The sequence below is a fragment of the Sinocyclocheilus grahami genome, unplaced genomic scaffold (assembly GCF_001515645.1).
Source record: "Sinocyclocheilus grahami isolate Dianchi unplaced genomic scaffold, SAMN03320097.WGS_v1.1 scaffold588.1, whole genome shotgun sequence".
NCBI classification, from domain to species: Eukaryota; Metazoa; Chordata; class Actinopteri; order Cypriniformes; family Cyprinidae; genus Sinocyclocheilus; species Sinocyclocheilus grahami.
Genome location: NW_015505767.1, coordinates 1,261,866 through 1,278,714, shown reverse-complemented (window position 1 = coordinate 1,278,714; position 16,849 = coordinate 1,261,866). Strand labels below are relative to the sequence as shown.

General features: G+C 36.7%; 3 protein-coding genes across 4 annotated transcripts in view; 1 reads left to right on the top strand and 2 right to left on the bottom strand.

Moving 5' to 3' along the window:
- Positions 1-2,945, top strand: part of LOC107557082 (ribonucleoside-diphosphate reductase large subunit) — a 4,888-nt gene extending 1,943 nt beyond the window's left edge. Inside the window, exons 5-9 of the mRNA XM_016240402.1 lie at positions 1,592-1,668; positions 1,920-2,055; positions 2,145-2,240; positions 2,331-2,519; positions 2,605-2,945. Coding sequence (XP_016095888.1) covers positions 1,592-1,668; positions 1,920-2,055; positions 2,145-2,240; positions 2,331-2,519; positions 2,605-2,796 — 690 coding nt within the window. The 3' untranslated portion in view covers positions 2,797-2,945. The remainder of the gene's footprint in view (positions 1-1,591; positions 1,669-1,919; positions 2,056-2,144; positions 2,241-2,330; positions 2,520-2,604) is intronic.
- A 1,644-nt stretch (positions 2,946-4,589) lies between these two features.
- On the bottom strand, positions 4,590-9,152 carry LOC107557035 (short transient receptor potential channel 2-like). The gene is made up of 7 exons (XM_016240332.1): positions 9,129-9,152; positions 8,126-8,818; positions 7,392-7,601; positions 7,141-7,305; positions 5,182-5,356; positions 4,821-5,021; positions 4,590-4,729 (listed from the first exon to the last, which is right to left on the bottom strand). The coding sequence occupies exons 1-7, from the start codon at positions 9,150-9,152 to the stop codon at positions 4,590-4,592; spliced, it is 1,608 nt and encodes a 535-aa protein (XP_016095818.1).
- Positions 9,153-10,230: 1,078 nt separating this feature from the next.
- Positions 10,231-14,368, bottom strand: xndc1 (xrcc1 N-terminal domain containing 1). 2 transcript variants are annotated; one of them, XM_016240351.1, is made up of 9 exons: positions 14,125-14,368; positions 13,641-13,782; positions 13,391-13,546; positions 12,565-12,737; positions 12,373-12,455; positions 12,119-12,279; positions 11,963-12,029; positions 10,829-10,971; positions 10,231-10,724 (listed from the first exon to the last, which is right to left on the bottom strand). In XM_016240351.1, exons 1-9 carry the CDS (start codon positions 14,167-14,169, stop codon positions 10,498-10,500), a joined length of 1,197 nt encoding a protein of 398 aa, XP_016095837.1. In that variant the 5' UTR covers positions 14,170-14,368; the 3' UTR covers positions 10,231-10,497. The 2 variants fall into 2 exon arrangements, with proteins under 2 accessions (XP_016095837.1, XP_016095838.1); XM_016240352.1 differs by having other exon boundaries at positions 13,391-13,520; positions 13,645-13,782.
- Positions 14,369-16,849: the final 2,481 nt, after the last annotated feature.

Sequence of the window (16,849 nt, the reverse complement as noted above, 5' to 3'; positions counted from 1 at the left end):
GAGAATAAAAGTTACGCCTTCTTTCTTTGCGTGAACATTTGGGTGGCGTTATGCCAATCTTCCCACATCGTGATGTAGATATGTGGGGGCGTGTTCGAACGAGCCGTTTTAGGTAGGCTTGGTTGACTTAACTTTTATAAAGAATATCTCTTTGGATTTGAGACTTTAGTCTTTGCAACTTTACAGATCTTCTTTATGCACCAAGAGCTTGTAACACTCCAAAGAGAAAGAAAAAATTGAAATCGCATCATATGACCCCTTTAAGCCTTATGTGTTTGAACCAGAAATAAGCTGCTATGCTCAACGTAAGCAAGGAGACTGATGGCTAACTTCGTGAGGTAACATTATCTGTTTGCGCTGGTTCGTACACGGATAGTGACTGATACAACTGTTTTTTACTAGCGGACAACTACAGTGGATACTGTAACATTTGTTAAATTTACTTACTTGACGATGTTGTGTCCTCAAAATGCCTTGAAGACTCAAATGCAGCCAAGTGTGTGATTCCAAATCGCGCCCGCGATCATACGCGTGTGACGTGCGATTGTCAATGCGGGAGAGGTGTGTCTGTCTCCGGGCTACTTTTACACTGCTGCCGCGGGTTATTATTCAAGCTAGCGGTTCGGAATACAAATAAATAAGCGCTAACAGCACATGACATTGTAAAAAATAGGGGGAAATATGAACAGTTAGCGAAACATCTACAGAAAAAAATATAACTGTTACCTGATTAACCTGGCTGCCTTCTCACTAGACCCTCTGCTTTGCAGCACAGTTAATGATATGCTAAGGATAGGATCCCTTGACGCGATTGGTTGAATTTTTGTGGCAAAACAAAGGCTGTTTCACACCACGTTTCTGTGACTGCCTTTGGGAAACTACAGTTTTAAGGAGAAAATACTCCGCAATGGTGTTGATAAATGGATTGGCACATAGTTTGTCTAAAAGCATATTAAAAACACCACATTGACAAATAAACAACAAAAAAACTTCACCACAGGGGGACTTTAAATCAGGGCAGAAAGTTTTAAATACATAGTCATGGCATGAAATGTTTGCATGCAACGCAAAAAATTCTTATTCAGTATTTTGTCTCGTCTTCCAGTAAAAATATTTAAACATGCCATTTTATATTTCAAGCAAATGTGATTTAAGGCCTTAAAATGATTTAAGGATAAGTCTTATTTTCTTAGAAACAGAATAAAATTAAATTATTTTATGCTTAAAACAAAAACCAGCATCTGCTAGCGGATTATGAAAATGTGTTTTCAATTGAGTTTATCTTTCTGAGCATATTGCCAGATAGCTGTTCTCATTCTAATCATAAACTTAAAATGAATTAAAAAGGAAATCTGTTGGAAGTTGTATTTTCAAATATTGAAGTGTTGCTAATATAATTCATTGTGTACTCCCTACAAATTAACATTTAAAGAACATATTGTCTTGTGTTCCCATCAATTTTTCCCTTAAATTGAATTTTACTGGTCTAAAAAAGGTCTTTTAAGTCTTAAATTTACCTTTCGTAAAGGAAGGAAATTGGATGGCAGTTGAGATGTACAGGGCTCTAATTGTTCCAGGCATGATTTCACAGATCCTGCAGTATGATATGTGGGAGAAGACACCTACAGACCTGTGGGACTGGGCCGCACTCAAGGAGAAGATTGCAAAGTTAGTAACCACTTGCATGATTCATAATCTCAACAAATCTGTGGAAGACCTGGAAGTGTCAGGGAATTTTAAAAGTTGACATGAAGTGTTTTAATACATAGTTTAGTAATTGTAATTAGTTAAAAATATCAAACAAATATGAGCGAGTAAGATAAATATAAATAATGATTTAATGGGATTTTTATTGTATGCGTAGTACGTTTGTAAATTTTTTGTAAGTTGGACTCATATTTTTTATTTTTGCTTCCCAGGCATGGAGTGCGTAACAGTCTGCTGCTGGCTCCCATGCCCACTGCCTCCACTGCTCAGATCCTGGGCAACAATGAGTCAATCGAGCCGTATACTAGCAACATCTACACACGCAGAGTTCTGTCTGGAGAGTTTCAGGTGAGCCTGACGTTACATTATACGTTTGCAAGAACAGATAAACTGATGATTTTGTATATAATTAATTGGTGGGTTACATTTACTTCTAGATCGTGAACCCACATCTTCTCAAAGACCTCACAGAACGAGGACTTTGGAACGAAGAAATGAAAAACCAGCTAATTGCTCAGAACGGATCCATCCAGGTTAGTTGGCATTTCCAATTCAGATGACAAAATCACAGATCCCCCCGTTTTTGCTTTTGTGTCCCTTTTTAAATGTCCTCCTTTTTGCAGGGCATTCCCACAATACCAGATGACCTGAAGGAGCTGTATAAGACTGTGTGGGAGATCTCGCAAAAGACCATCTTAAAGATGGCTGCAGACAGAGGAGCCTTCATTGACCAGAGCCAGTCCCTCAACATCCACATTGCTGAACCCAACTATGGCAAACTGACCAGCATGCACTTCTATGGCTGGAAGCAGGTAAACTAGATACTTCCTTAGCAAGGATTTGGAAGTCTAGAAGTTAGAGTTGATGGATCAATGGTACATCTGCTGTTCTCCACAGGGTCTTAAAACAGGAATGTACTACCTGAGAACTAAACCAGCCGCCAACCCCATCCAGTTCACTCTCAACAAAGAAAAGCTGAAGGAGATGCAGAACAGTACAAGCAACGAGGAGGAAACCAAAGAACGCAACAAAGCTGCTATGGTGTGTTCGTTGGAGAACCGTGACGAGTGTCTGATGTGCGGTTCATGAATTGAACTCCTGTTGACAAGGACCATTAGGATGGCTAACAATATGCGTCTTGTACAGTCTTCTATCTTTTTTTAAATGGTCTTAGAGAATAATTATTAATTTACATTTCCTGTATACTTTACTCCTGTATACAATACCAATAAAGAATTCAGTAAAAAAAAAAATTACTCGTTTCAAATTTATGAAGAGGTTTTGGAATAATTTTGAATATGATGCTTGAGGTGGAGTTTCATAGAACTCATGGGTTGGTTAACATAGAACTCATTGTAATTTTTAGTGTTATGCAGACGTGACATCAGGGAATTATATTTTTGGAAATGTATGTTTGATTTGTTTAGCTTTATGCACTGACTATGAGTTTCACTTATTTTACATTTAAACAGCTTTTAACTGATTACGCAAAGTTCAGTCATGAAACTCTAGATGGTGTGGGCCGATAGGTCAACTCAACCTGATATAATCACATCATTCACATGGTGCAGCCAATTGGTTTTAATTGCATCAGCAGCCAATGAGCTTGCTCAACGTTCAAATACTTGATCGGTGCTTGCTGTAGCAGTTGCAGCCCCTGTCAGAAACCCTCCACCTTCCCCAGTTCCACCTGTATAGATCTGCTATGGGGTAGTTTCATGTGTTATATGTGCAGCAGCAGTATGTCTAGATTTATTGGCAGTAGCAAGTCTCCATACTTGCTCCGCCGCAGCGGCATAGCAGATCTATTCCACGAAGACCGCCAACACATTAACATGTTAAACTTTTCGAGCGTTTTCATGACCAAATATAATAGTGCTAAGATATTGTTTGCTGATGTAACCCCAGCAGCATTACCCTGTGTGCAGTAAAGGGTCATATATTCCTATGGTTATGGGAACAGGTGTGACGTTCCAGTAGAGGTGCATGGGGAGAGTCAGGCTGCAGGTGACTGGTTAATGAATAGTCAGAGGCCTCGTGGGAAAAGCAGCTGTGTCACAAACAGCAGGTGTTAAACAAGCTGCAACATGTGCATGTGATCTCTGGGGTGATAAATGTCCTCTCGTGCATCTATGTATTCAGGTTTTTTTTTTATATAGTTAAAATTAATAAATGATTGCTTTAATAGGAATTAATTTCTATTACAATGAAATTTTACATTGCATATTTATTATGAGTACAATATTGTGAAATCATGCTCTATGGATTTTATTAATGACATGACTACTATGATGATTTAATCTACATGATTTACAAATTATTTTACAGCTTCAGAGGACCAAACAACCAGAATGCTTCTCTCAAAGTACGTTATACAGTATACACAATGGCGCCAAAAAGTATTTTGTCACGTAAGGCACACTTAAAAACAAGACTGCTGTTCATAAGTTTTGAGTTTGGTAGGAAATACAGCAAAACAGCAATATTGTCAAATATTATGATTTAAAATAACTTCTATTTGAATATATTTTAAAATGTAATTTATTCTTGTGACGCAAGATGAATTTTCAGCATCATTGCTCCAGTCTTCAGTCACATGATCCTTCAGAAATCATTCTAATATGCTGATTTGCTCAATAATCTATTATTATCAATGTTGGAAACAGTTGTACTGTTGTTTTTTATCCATGTAAAAGTATTTTATTTTTTACAAAAAAAATCTTATATATAATATATACTGTAGCATAACCAATTGCCATTTATTATAAAAAAAATATAGAACAAGTGAACATTTCAAAAGACTTTGTAAACTTTCAAATTAATAGAAGAGTTCGAAGTTATATTGTTCAAAATGTCAGTATGTTCATAGTTAAAGTGATAAACTACACCTTGGTTTGATATTTTATTTTCAATTGTAATGAAATTTGGATGTAGGCCAGGCGAGTGAAACTCAGCATGCTGGTCACCGCAAACAGCACCTCAGCGATGAACTGGGGATCCTCCTGATGCCACTCATCACGCACTGTACAGCCAGAAATACATTACTCTAGCAGGCCAATGAGCTGCCATATTGTAGGCTAAATTGTGACGCTTAGTGAAGTACTTTCTCTCACAAGTTTCGGTGAAGTAGACACACTCATCCTGTTTGTCAGGTAACTGGCAGAGAAAATGGACCTTGAGCATGATGACCACTCTCAGGGCGAATGAAGCCAGGTACATGCTAAGAACCATCACATCCAGACAGTTCCACCAGTCTAGGAAATAACTCCTCAAGCCCTCGATCCAAACTTCCTTACACTCGAACCAGAAAAAACCTGTTTGACAGGATTAATAACCACTAAATTATTGTTTTATAACTGTCTAATGCTCAGAAATGCAGACCTGAAGTTGAAGATCTCGCAGCAAAATGAATGCAGAACTGATTTCCTACCAATTTCTCATAACCATTTTTTACATGTGGTTCTTAAGACCTACCCACCACCCAGACCATGTGGAAGGAGTTGTGCAGGATGGTCTGCTCACGAGAGGCAAAGCTGTCCCGGTACACCTCCATGGCAATAGATTCCCCCAGAAGTGTGATCAGGAACCACATATATGATGCCGAATGGAGAAGGAATTTAATCACTGGGATCTTCAAAGTCTTCCCCAACTGAGAAGAAAATAGAAGATGGTTCACTTTTTAGTAGAATATTCCTGCGATGGGCCATATGTCCAGGGTGTTTCCCTGCCTTTAGCCTGAGACGCTGGGATAGATTACAGCATCCCAGCGACTCTGCAGCTTTTTGGAGAATGGGTGGATGCATGGAAGTCTGTAAAAACAAACCTATAGAACTGACTTGATAAAACTGAGGAAACAATATGTACTCAGTGTGTTTGGATAGATTTCTTCCAATGTGTTAATTAAAGTTAGACAGCTATAGCACACACAAAGAAATTAGGTAAAGTCTTCCCAACCTTTGTCAACTAATTACTTATAGAAAGTGAATAATACGAACTCTTCATTGTTTTTGTATGATTAAAAAGCTTCTGTAATAAACAACAATCGTTTGTAATGAACAAGCAAGAAGCTAACTGCACTGAAATTAGTAAAGCTATTGCTCTTTGCTTGTGGAGCAACAATATAGTAGGGTGACCATACGTGCCATTTTCCCAGGACGCGTCCTGGCCAGGATTTCTATATTGCCTAAAATATCTAGGTTTTGGTTTTGTTTGCGTGTGCAGACACCGATCGGTGTATGACATCCAAATACCATACAGACGGTTCCTTATGCTTTCAAAATGCTCTCGAGGTATTTTGATGTCATACACCGATCGGTCTGCACACTCAAACAAAGCCAAAACCTAGATATTTTAGGCAATATAGAAATCCTGGCCAGGACGCGTCCTGGCAAAATGCCACGTATGGTCACCCTAACATATAGTACATGCATTCTAAATTTAATTATTGTAGCCACCCACAACCTAACCATAAGCTCTACTTCTCAGCACAATGGCAACCACAAAAACCAACAAAACAGAAACTCTTCATAAATGTCAAACAAAACTGAACATTAAACAGTAACAGGTCTTCCCCTGTACTCAAAAACATATAAAATAACACTAACATTTATTCTCCTGATCCAGCCCTATGCAAAGCATGCTATAAACTAAAAATTCACTGGCCAGTTTCAGTTAGTGCAAAAAAAATAAAAATTAAGTAAACTTCAGTTTTACATATTTAAGTACATTACATAAAGTAGACTGGACACAATTAAGTTAAGTAGAAACAAAATGTCCAGCAATTTAGATGCTTCAACTAATTTTAATCGAAGGAATAGTTCACCCAAAAATGAAACTATGCTGAAAATGTTTTCACTCTCTTTCTTCATCAGAATGGAATTGGAGAAATGTAGCACTTGCTCACCAATGGATCCTCTGCAGTGAATGGGTGCCGTCAGAATGAGAGTCCAAACAGCTGATAAAAACATCACAATAAGTAATCCACACGACTCCAGTCCATCAGTTAATGTCTTGTGAAGTGAAAAGCTGTGTTTGTAAAAAAAAAAATCCACCATGAAGGCATTTTAACTTTAAATCGTCGCTTCTGGTTTAAAGTTGTGAACCCAAATGTGAACCCATAAAACACCCTTTCGCTTCAAAAGATGCTAATTGATGGACTGGACTCATGTGGATTATTGTGATGTTTTGATCAGCTGTTTGGACTCCTGACGGCACCCATTCACTGCAGAGGATCCATCGGTGAGCAAGTGATGTAATGCTGAATTTCTCCAAATCTGTTCTGATGAAGAACAAACTCGTCTACATCTGGGATAGCCTGTGGTTGAGTAAATTTTAATTTTGGGGTAAACTATTCCTTAAATTAAATTGAACAAGCAGCAGAAATCATTTTTACAGTGTAGAATGATTGAATATTTGAATATATTTGGCAAAAACCTTTGACTTTGGTGCAATCCAGTAGATGAGGCAAAGGATGGGCATGGTCAGGAAGATCCCAAAAGACACCAGGAGCTTCCAGGCTGTTCTGCTGCCCCTCCAGCCTGATAGGTTCCCACACCAGATCGAGGAGAACACCTGCTGGCAGATCGGGTGCGCTACAAACTGCAGTACAAACAATGATTAGCTAAATGAATAAATAGCAATTCCTTTTTTTATTTGTTTTAAGGGGTTAAAGCTTGGGGTTCTACTTGTTTTTGATTATAGTTGACGGCAAGCCTTAAGCGAGCCAGGTTTGGAATGCCCTCCTCAAACGCCTGCTGGTCCAACTCATCCTCACTGTCCTCATCCTGATCCCCAAGGCTGTTCAGGATGGTGGTGACCTCACTTTGGTTCCGGCACATTCCAAGCAGCTCCACAGCAAACTCCTGGCACAGCTGCTCCAGGGCAATATACTGAGGCTGTATGAAGCAAAGGAGAGAGTGGTTGAGAAAAATATGCCAGAGATTATAACAGTTTTAAGAAACTTTGAAATTACGACTCTAAAAGTGGTGTAACGATATACACCATATATATTTCTGCATGTTTGTTGGACCGCATGACTTTGATTTGCAAATATTAATAAAAATCATGCCAAATTATTATCATTTAAATTTCAGTCTATTCTACATTGATATCAGGACAGTTTTATCATCCTGACATTTTTGGACTTAATGCCTTTAAAAAATAAAAATGAATACAAATTTTTGTTTTTAAATAAATACATTTTAATAAAGAAATGTAAGACATGCTGATCATCACTGTATGTGTATACAATTTTTAAAATGCAGAAAATTAATAGATTTAATTAGTGTCATGCCATTATACAGTGTTTTATATTATATATTCGTAAAAATCATCCATGTAGGATTTAGCCACTGCTTTTTACTACTATGAAAAACAACTAGCGGCCTTCTAAAGAACCAAGAGCCCTGCTTTACTCAACCTTAAATTCAGGTTCCTTTTTTGACAGTTTGCGGAGATCCCGGCTGAGTCGAAAGGCACTGAGCATGGCATCATCTGCGGTGATGGACAGGTAAGCACGGCTGGCAATACCTCGGTAGGTGTTGATACGAGACAGCGAGAACTTGAGCAAATCATATTGCCGTCCATTTGTGCACTCCAGACATATGCATGAGATTTTATGCGGCCAAGGAATTTCGTGACCTTTCTGATTGAGCATTGTCACAATGTCATACAGATCCTTCTGACAGGCCAGTGTCAATGGTGTCACTCCAGGGGCAAACTGGGAGTCATCAATGGATTGGTCAAAAATGGCCATTGAGAATGAGCGCACATCCATCTTGTTTCCCTTCTCCAGATCAAGCTGGTCCAGGAGGCGCTTGACCACACGAGGCTGGTTGGTGTCCACAGCCACCAGAAGAGCTTCGTGGATCTTCCGGAAGTCAAACTTGACCCCTTTGAGAAGGGTGTCCATGGTGTCCTCATTGCCCAGTCGGATGGACAAGTTCAGCGCTTCTCTCCAGAGCCTGTCCTCAGAGTCGTCCAGCTGGCGGATGATGCCGTCACCCGTCCTCAGCAGCGAACAGACCGCGTTCACGTTGCCCTCTCGGATGGCCCCGAGGAGCTCCGGAGGGAAGCGAAACTTCTTGTTCACGATCTCGCGCCATTGTTCTGGCTATTAGTGAGATCAAATCATTTTAATATACAGCAACACCAAATTATCTCTAAAACAGGAATATAACACTGAGGTCTAGACATCTGTTGGAATAAAAGCTCATATCATCTCAGAGATTGTTTCTTGTACCATTTCACTGCTGTCTCTTTTTCATCTTCTAAAAACTCAAGCAACTATGCAATGGCGCTCATATATGTACAGTCAAAAAATAAGCTGGCGGATGATGCCGTCACCCGTCCTCAGCAGCGAACAGACCGTGTTCACGTTGCCCTCTCGGATGGCCCCGAGGAGCTCCGGAGGGAAGCGAAACTTCTTGTTCACGATCTCGCGCCATTGTTCTGGCTATTAGTGAGATCAAATCATTTTAATATACAGCAACACCAAATTATCTCTAAAACAGGAATATAACACTGAGGTCTAGACATTTGTTGGAATAAAAGCTCATATCATCTCAGAGATTGTTTCTTGTACCATTTCATTGCTGTCTCTTTTTCATCTTCTAAAAACTCAAGCAACTATGCAATGGCGCTCATATATGTACAGTCAAAAAAATTAAATAAATAAAAGTAAAGTGGGGTCCAAGAGTCCATATTGAAAATGTGGGATTCAGACCAACTAGGGGGCCTCGACACACTTACAAAAAAAAAAGAAAAAAAGAGAGAAAACAAACTTTTGAAATAATCCAAAACAGCTAAACATCTAGATTTTTTTGCTGACATTGTGTTTCTTATTTTAATTAGTTGCTTTAACAACTGCCATTTTATTTTAATTTTAACACTATGTTCTCATTATCTAAAATATAGGAAGTTTTGATTTCTATATTGAAAAAGTCATGGAAATTAATAAAATCTCAAAAAGTCATGTCATTTTTATTTTAACGAACATAAATTTTTCTAGTTATGTAAAGCTATTAGAAATGACTATTTCTGAGTATTTTTTTTAATCTAAACAAGTACATTCACTGTTTTTTAAACTGATTTTTTTTTTTTTGCTTATGTAATTCAAAAATGATAAATAAGCAGATTTGTCATTAAAGCAGAAGTACAAGAAATATGTTGGGAGGCCTTCAAATATGGTCTGATACAATGGGGGTGAATAAGGCTGTGAACCTGTTTTAAGATTTCAAAAACCAATAAATATATATATATATATATAAATTTTATATTAATAATTCAAAAACATAGAGAAAACATCTTTCCTACCCCAAACTTTTAAACAGTATTGTATATATAATCATTTTTAAAATCACATTTTTTTGTTGTTGTTGTTGTTGTGCAAGTGATAAAAATGACAGGGCAAAATCTAAACATTCTAAATAATATATTTTATATTTATGAAAATATAATGTAAACAATTACAAACAATATTTAACATACTAATTGATATCACAAAGAGAGTGAAAAGCAGATAAGACGACAAACATTTTTAGTCAAAACATGTTTGTCAGTCAAACATTTCATAGTGACCAATGCTATAAATTGTCTCTAAAAACAATAAAAACAGTCCTTTAGGAGGCATGTACATTCTGCAAAATTCATAAGCCAGTAGGATACACAATGTTTATTGACAGGTGTTTTGTCCAAGGCCAGAGAAACCAAGAGAATACCTGATGTTGCTATTTTGAAAAGGTTTCTGAGGCCACATGCGCTTCACTCAGTTCAGCCACACAGTACCGGGCTCTATACTGTGTCTCCACAGGTGCTGGCGTGCTGCTGGATACAGTCTGGGGGGAATCGGAAGGAGCACAGAGGACATGAAACCATATGCTGCTCATCTGCGCCAGAGCCAAAAACAGAAGAGTGCTGTGAGCTCATGACCCCTGTTTCCCTGACTCCCATGAGCTCCGCTGAATCACCATCCAGGCAGGTGGAAGCATGGAAAGGCAGATAATCAGGACTGAAAGATTCTACGTGGACAAAAGTCAAAGGAACAGAAGAAGAGCTTGTGAGCAGTAAATTATGACCAGATATATTTGCTTGCAAAAATCCTCCCCAAATGTGCACACATTACCTCCACAAAGAGGACATCTCGTCTCAGGAGAGCCCTGTGGAACCTGGTGGGCACTTCTGTGTGGGTTTGTTGAGCTGGGTTTATGGGTGGATGCTGTAGGTCTGGATTTCTTCCGTTGAGCGCCACTGTTTATAAGGCTCTGCCTGAATGACCACCATTGAATACAGAATATATGGGTCTATAAAAATGATATACAGAGTGAAGAATATATACAAGAGAGTCCAGGAGTCTGGGACTGGCTGCAATATAACAAAGAGTGAAAAATTTAAGGGGGTCTGAATACTTTCCGTACCCACTGTATGGGTCTATAAAATGATATACAGAGTGAAGAATATATACAAGAGAGTCCAGGAGTCTGGGACCACTAGTGAAAAGTCTCATTTAAGACATTTTGTTACAAATTACAAAATTAGCACAACAATTTGAGTTCTTAGCATTCTTGTTTTAATATTTGGTATGTCTTTTGCTTGTTTTCCAATGGAAAAACATGTTTTTGTTACATTAAATAATATAACTATAAACAAATCAATATAATTTTAAATAATGTTTGTGTTTTTTTATCCTAACACTATTTTCTTGTGAACACCACTGTATAAATAAATAGAAATAGTATTTTTTAAGAAATTAATACTTTTGGTCAACAATGACACATTCAATCAAAAGTGACAGTAACACTGTTACAAAATATATTTTAAATAAATGCTGTTCTTTTGAAATTTCTATTCATCAAAGAATGCTGAAAAAGAAGTATCGGTTTCCACAAAAATATTAAGCAGTACAACTGTTTTCAACATTGTTAATAATAAGAAATGCTTCTTGAGTAGCAAATAAGCATATGAGAATGATTTCTGAAGGATCATGTGACACTGAAGACTGGAGGAATGATTCTGAAAATTCAGCTTTGCCATTAAATGAAGAAATTACATTTTAAAATACGTTAAACTAGAAAACAGCAATTTTAAATTATAACATTTCACAATATTACTATTTTAACTGTTTTTTTATTATTAAATAATAATATCAAATATATAAGCCCTGAGTAATTTAGGTTTTTTTGTGGTCAGAATGAAAACAAAACTCTGCAGACCCCAATTCATCTATCCTTCATATCAGACTTTTTTTCTCAATTCATACCGTGCCTTAGACTTCTTCCTTTGCTCCTGAGGAGTCTTTATTTGGTCACTGGAAGTCCTAAATCCACCTAATTCAGCCCATAAAAACAGAAACAACATTTGTATTATGAAAAGCATTTTTCCACTCTGTCTGTGTGGTGGCCAAATAACAACTTGCCTGGTGGGGTTTTCACATTATCTTCTCTTGGAGGTGTTGTGCTGGATGTAGTACTGCAAGGGGATGTTGACAAGGAGCGTCTGTTAGAGTGGGCGGCTATGACCATGCGCTCTGCCCGACTCAAACTCCCAGCATTCTTTTGGGCATCTGAGGAGACATTCCTGAAAGGAAGTACAGAGTGCCTTCTGAATATCATGCTACTACAAATCTAGTCTTGAAATAAAGAGTAAGTGTCAGACACTTAATTCACACACCCCGTGATTCGTCCAAAAAACGTGCTTTGGATAGCTGGGCTGGAAAGCCACTCCATCACGGATGTCATCTTTTCTGGTGTGCGCTGTGAAACAATTCATACCAATTAAAACGGTTGCTGTGCCACTCGATATAAGAAAAGGCAGTTTGTTTTAAACACAACAATTTGATAAAACCTTCATCAAATCTCTCACCAGATTTTCAGCAGCAATATCTTCATGCTGCACTGAGGAATCTTCGGCCTCGTCTTCCATGGTGCGGATGCGCAGAAAAGACAGACCAAACTGTGACAATTTGTTGAAAGGCTGAGTGCAGGTGACACGCAGTCTGTCCCAGCTCTCCTTGGCAGTCTGAGAGAGAAAATCAGCTGGACATGGACACATTTAAGACATTACCTCAGTCTTTCAATGCCAGTGAACACAATTAAATCTTACGCACTTGCAATATGAAAAAAAGAATGGTGGTTTGATTAGAAAAGGCTAAATGGTCTTTAAAAATCAGTTACACTTCTGATCTTCACAGTCAAAAATAATAGGAAATGAATGGGAAAAACAAAACTAAAAATACATGTACAATTTATTGGGGTACAATATACTAATCAGCCTTAATGCAGTAGTTTTGAATAATATCTAAATATATATCCAAAGGGGAAAAAATTCTACAAATACTCTTATAAGCAACTAAGGAATGTCACCAATCTGCCTTCCATGCTTGGATTTTAAATAAATTTCCTCGATTTTTAACTTAAATGTTGCATTAATTCAAAATAATATTTTGTAGTATTTACATTATTTTATATAGAAATAAATGATGCATCATTTAGAGGTGAGTACTGTTTAGTACTATGACATCCACTCAAAATACAAAGTATTAAAGTAAAAATATTATTAAAATAAAATATAATACAATAATTTAAAAAAAACGAAACATTTATTTTCTTTGGTCTGTTTTGACCACCGAGAATCACAAATGTGACCCCTAAGTGAGGAATACCAGAGGGTTGATTTGCATGCATTATACCTTTTTTAAACATGCGCACATTTTGACGGCCAATGCCCTGTTTCGAGTCCGCTGGACTCATGAGTGTTGCAGTGGGCAGCAGGGTGACATAGGGATGGTCTAATGACCAGGAGGACCGGCCAACATCAACCTGAATGAACGCAGAGCCACAGTTGCCTTTACAAAGAAAAACAGGAATATCGTGAACATTGATATCTCAAGAATACATATCAGATAATAGCAGGTGATTTTTATGTTAACACCAACACACCAACATCAATGAATCCTATAGCAGATGCTCGCTCCATCTGTAATTCCACCCTGAGAACTCCACTGCGGTCCTGGATGCTGCACAACCACGGTCTGCTGCTGTCACTGCCATCACACAGATTATTCACACCATTCTTACTATCCTGCAATTCAGTCACGTGAGAAAGAAAGTTATTAGAGGTAACACTTTAATAACTTTCATTAATCAGATTTAGAAGCGTTATTACATTTAACAACATGCTAAGTATCATGTAATGCACATTCAAATAGATAGAAATGAAATAAATGAAATATTTTTTTAGCTCTATGTTATAACTGTACAGGTACAAGAATAGGTTATATAAAACATTATTTGAATGTACATGAATGAACTCGTCCATCTTTACGCAATGTTGTTCATGAAAGTTATCACAAAATGTTAGATATTACAAGTATTCATCCATTACTGTCTAACCCTTAACATGACATGTCAATCAGATATTTACCTGTGAAGTAAACGAGACGATATGTTTTATTTTGTTGGGCGCCATCGCAGAAACAATTCATTAAACGTGTTGCGTCATCACGTATTCGTTTTTCCCGCCTGAACTCGAAGACTCCGCCCACAGCGTCGCCTCGCCTCATCCGGTTCAGGCAAAAAATCAGATGATGCCCTCTCGTGGCCTTTATAATTAGTCATTATAATAATAATTAGAAATGTATATTACACAGATGCATTTGATTCAAGATCTACACTGTGTACAATACCAGTAACAAATGCCAAATTATAATATACAATTGTTATGAAAATTTGAAAAGGCACATTTACACTGACAAAAATCAAAAGCTAATATCAAATTAATTTTCTGTTATATATATATATATATATATATATATATATATATATATATATATATATATATATATATATATATATATATATATATTCTGTATCATATAGAGATAATAAGTGTATGATGTATGAACTCATAACTTTACATGTCATGTGTTTTTCTACTACAGTTATTCATATTTGCTCCAGTCCAGTAAATTCATTCTGATTTTGATGCCAGCTGTTTAGTTTTGTAAGCTAGCGAACAGAATTCCCACAGCTGTCCTGTGGAAAAGCTTAAGACAGCTGCAGACATATATCTGCCCTAAAGGGGGTTATACTGTGCTTGTTGCACATTTAAAAATACTTTAAACACTAGCACTAGAGAAAAGAAAAGTCTGATTATTAATATGTACTATGAATAATGTGTCATGTTAAAATAGGTTGACTATATGATAAAATATCTGCACCTTATCTTACTTGCATACCCTGAGTGAAACCAAACTGAAAACATGAAAAACCTGGTTGGGCTTTAGTTAACCATTGCACTGAGAAATCAAATGGATATTTTCGACCCTTTGCAAATGAGTTGTTATCGTGACTTTCCCTTCTCCAGCTGTTCTCGGCCCCTCCTGTGAATCATATGTGGGTGTGGGGAATCAGGGGGCCGCCGTAACCCACTGGACGCTCTAATCAAAACATCTGTCTCCCATCCTCGTCATCTAAACTTCAGAGACCTACAATCATCCTACATGAACAGGAAATCGAATAAACACAATCTATGCATGAATTTTCCCTTTAGTTCTGTTGTTTGTAGATCTGATTTAGATACATATTCTATAAAGAGTGATGTTAGGACCATAATCTTATTTTTCCTGAAACAGGAAACAACTGGTAAACAAACAGTTGGAGAAAGTATACATTCCAGTCTTTATGCTTTCCTGTTAGAAATGACTACACTGAGGATTTGTTTCCTATTTAGTTAAACATGATTCATTGAATTAATATGAACAAATTTTTTTCCCTTATTTCCTAGAAGTTTAAACATGTTGTATGTGCCTTTAAAAGAGAATTAAATATAAGACTAAACACAGACTAACCACATAGCCTACTTTAAAAGCAAATTTGTTATTAAAAAACAGATTTAAGATAGCAGTATACTCTCTTTTGCAATAATAGCTGTTACTTTCATCTGCCATACAAAATACAGCAACACACACCTCTAAGAATGAAAATACCTGCATGCATAAGAAAATAGATAAATAAATAAACAAACATGGGTGCACTGTAAAAAATAAGTGTAATTTTAACTGTAAAATGTTGTTAATAGGTTAACAGTAAGTTCCCGTACTATATACAGGGAAAAACTGTAAAATATCTAACCAGACATTTCATGTAATTTTACAGTAAAATGCTGTTAATTTGACAGTTTTTAGAAGTAAAAATAACAAATAAATGTATAATTTACAGTCAGAAACTGTAAACTGATATTCCCAGAATTCCCTGCATGACACTCCACATTTGAAGGTATTTTATTTAAATAATCATGTTTTTTTAATAGTTTTTGTTATTAGTTATGTATATTTGGGCTTTATGTTACATCTTCTGTTGTTTAATGAAAGTTGAATGCATTATTTAAGTATCATGTGTGTTACCATGATGGTGTTTTGTGTTTGCATGAATGACTCTGTGCACCTTCTATATATTATCATATACTTCTGCTTGTGGCGAAGCTACTTGTGATGAGCTTTGATTCTTCATGTGGCTTTCTCTTTTACCACCGGCATTATTATGGTGGTTGTCAGTATGTTAAAGATACAAAACAGATTTTAATAGCAGTGTGCATTGTTGAATATACTGGTTTGGATTCAAATTTTCTTGTTTTTAAATTACAGTTTTATACTGTAAAATGTAAAGTTTTTGGCCGTAAATGTGTTTACAGTTTTTCTGTATTTTTTACAAAATTATTCTGGCTATCACAGCTGCCAAAATTATTTTGTAAACACTACAGAATTTTTTTTACAGTGTGTAGCCTATGCATAATAATAGTTAAAAAAAAAATCATAGGCTATATCATTAATTTCATGAATATTAATGCATTTTCTTATAGGGTTAATTGACCTAATCGATATGTGTTCATAAAATATGTGATAGGCTATTTTACATATTTACACCACAAAGTATGTACATATGTTTATGTAAATTTGTAAATCTACTTACTGCAGCTCCTAGGCCATACTAAAACTAAAACTGCTTACTTAGGCGATAGTTCACCCGAAAATGTAAATTCTGCCATTATTTAGTCACCCTCAAACCTGTATGAGTTTCTTCTGTTGAGCACAAAGGAAGATATTTCGAAGAATGGTGATAAACAGTTGACGGTTGCCATCGACTTCAAT

Bases quoted from the DNA above. Each gene is read 5' to 3' on its own strand.
- LOC107557035 (XM_016240332.1), bottom strand. From the start codon at position 9,152: ATGGCGCGAGATCGTGAACAAGAA. The intron at 5,357-7,140 runs GTTTTTGCCAAA...TTTTCTTCTCAG, and splicing joins GGATTGCACCAAAGTCAAAG to TTGGGGAAGACTTTGAAGAT. The intron at 5,022-5,181 runs GTAGGTCTTAAG...CCTGTCAAACAG, and splicing joins CCACATGGTCTGGGTGGTGG to GTTTTTTCTGGTTCGAGTGT.
- xndc1 (XM_016240351.1), bottom strand. From the start codon at position 14,169: ATGGCGCCCAACAAAATAAAACATATCGTCTCGTTTACTTCACAG. The intron at 13,547-13,640 runs GTGTGTTGGTGT...TTCTTTGTAAAG, and splicing joins TATAGGATTCATTGATGTTG to GCAACTGTGGCTCTGCGTTC. The intron at 12,456-12,564 runs GTGAGAGATTTG...ATTGTTTCACAG, and splicing joins ATATTGCTGCTGAAAATCTG to CGCACACCAGAAAAGATGAC.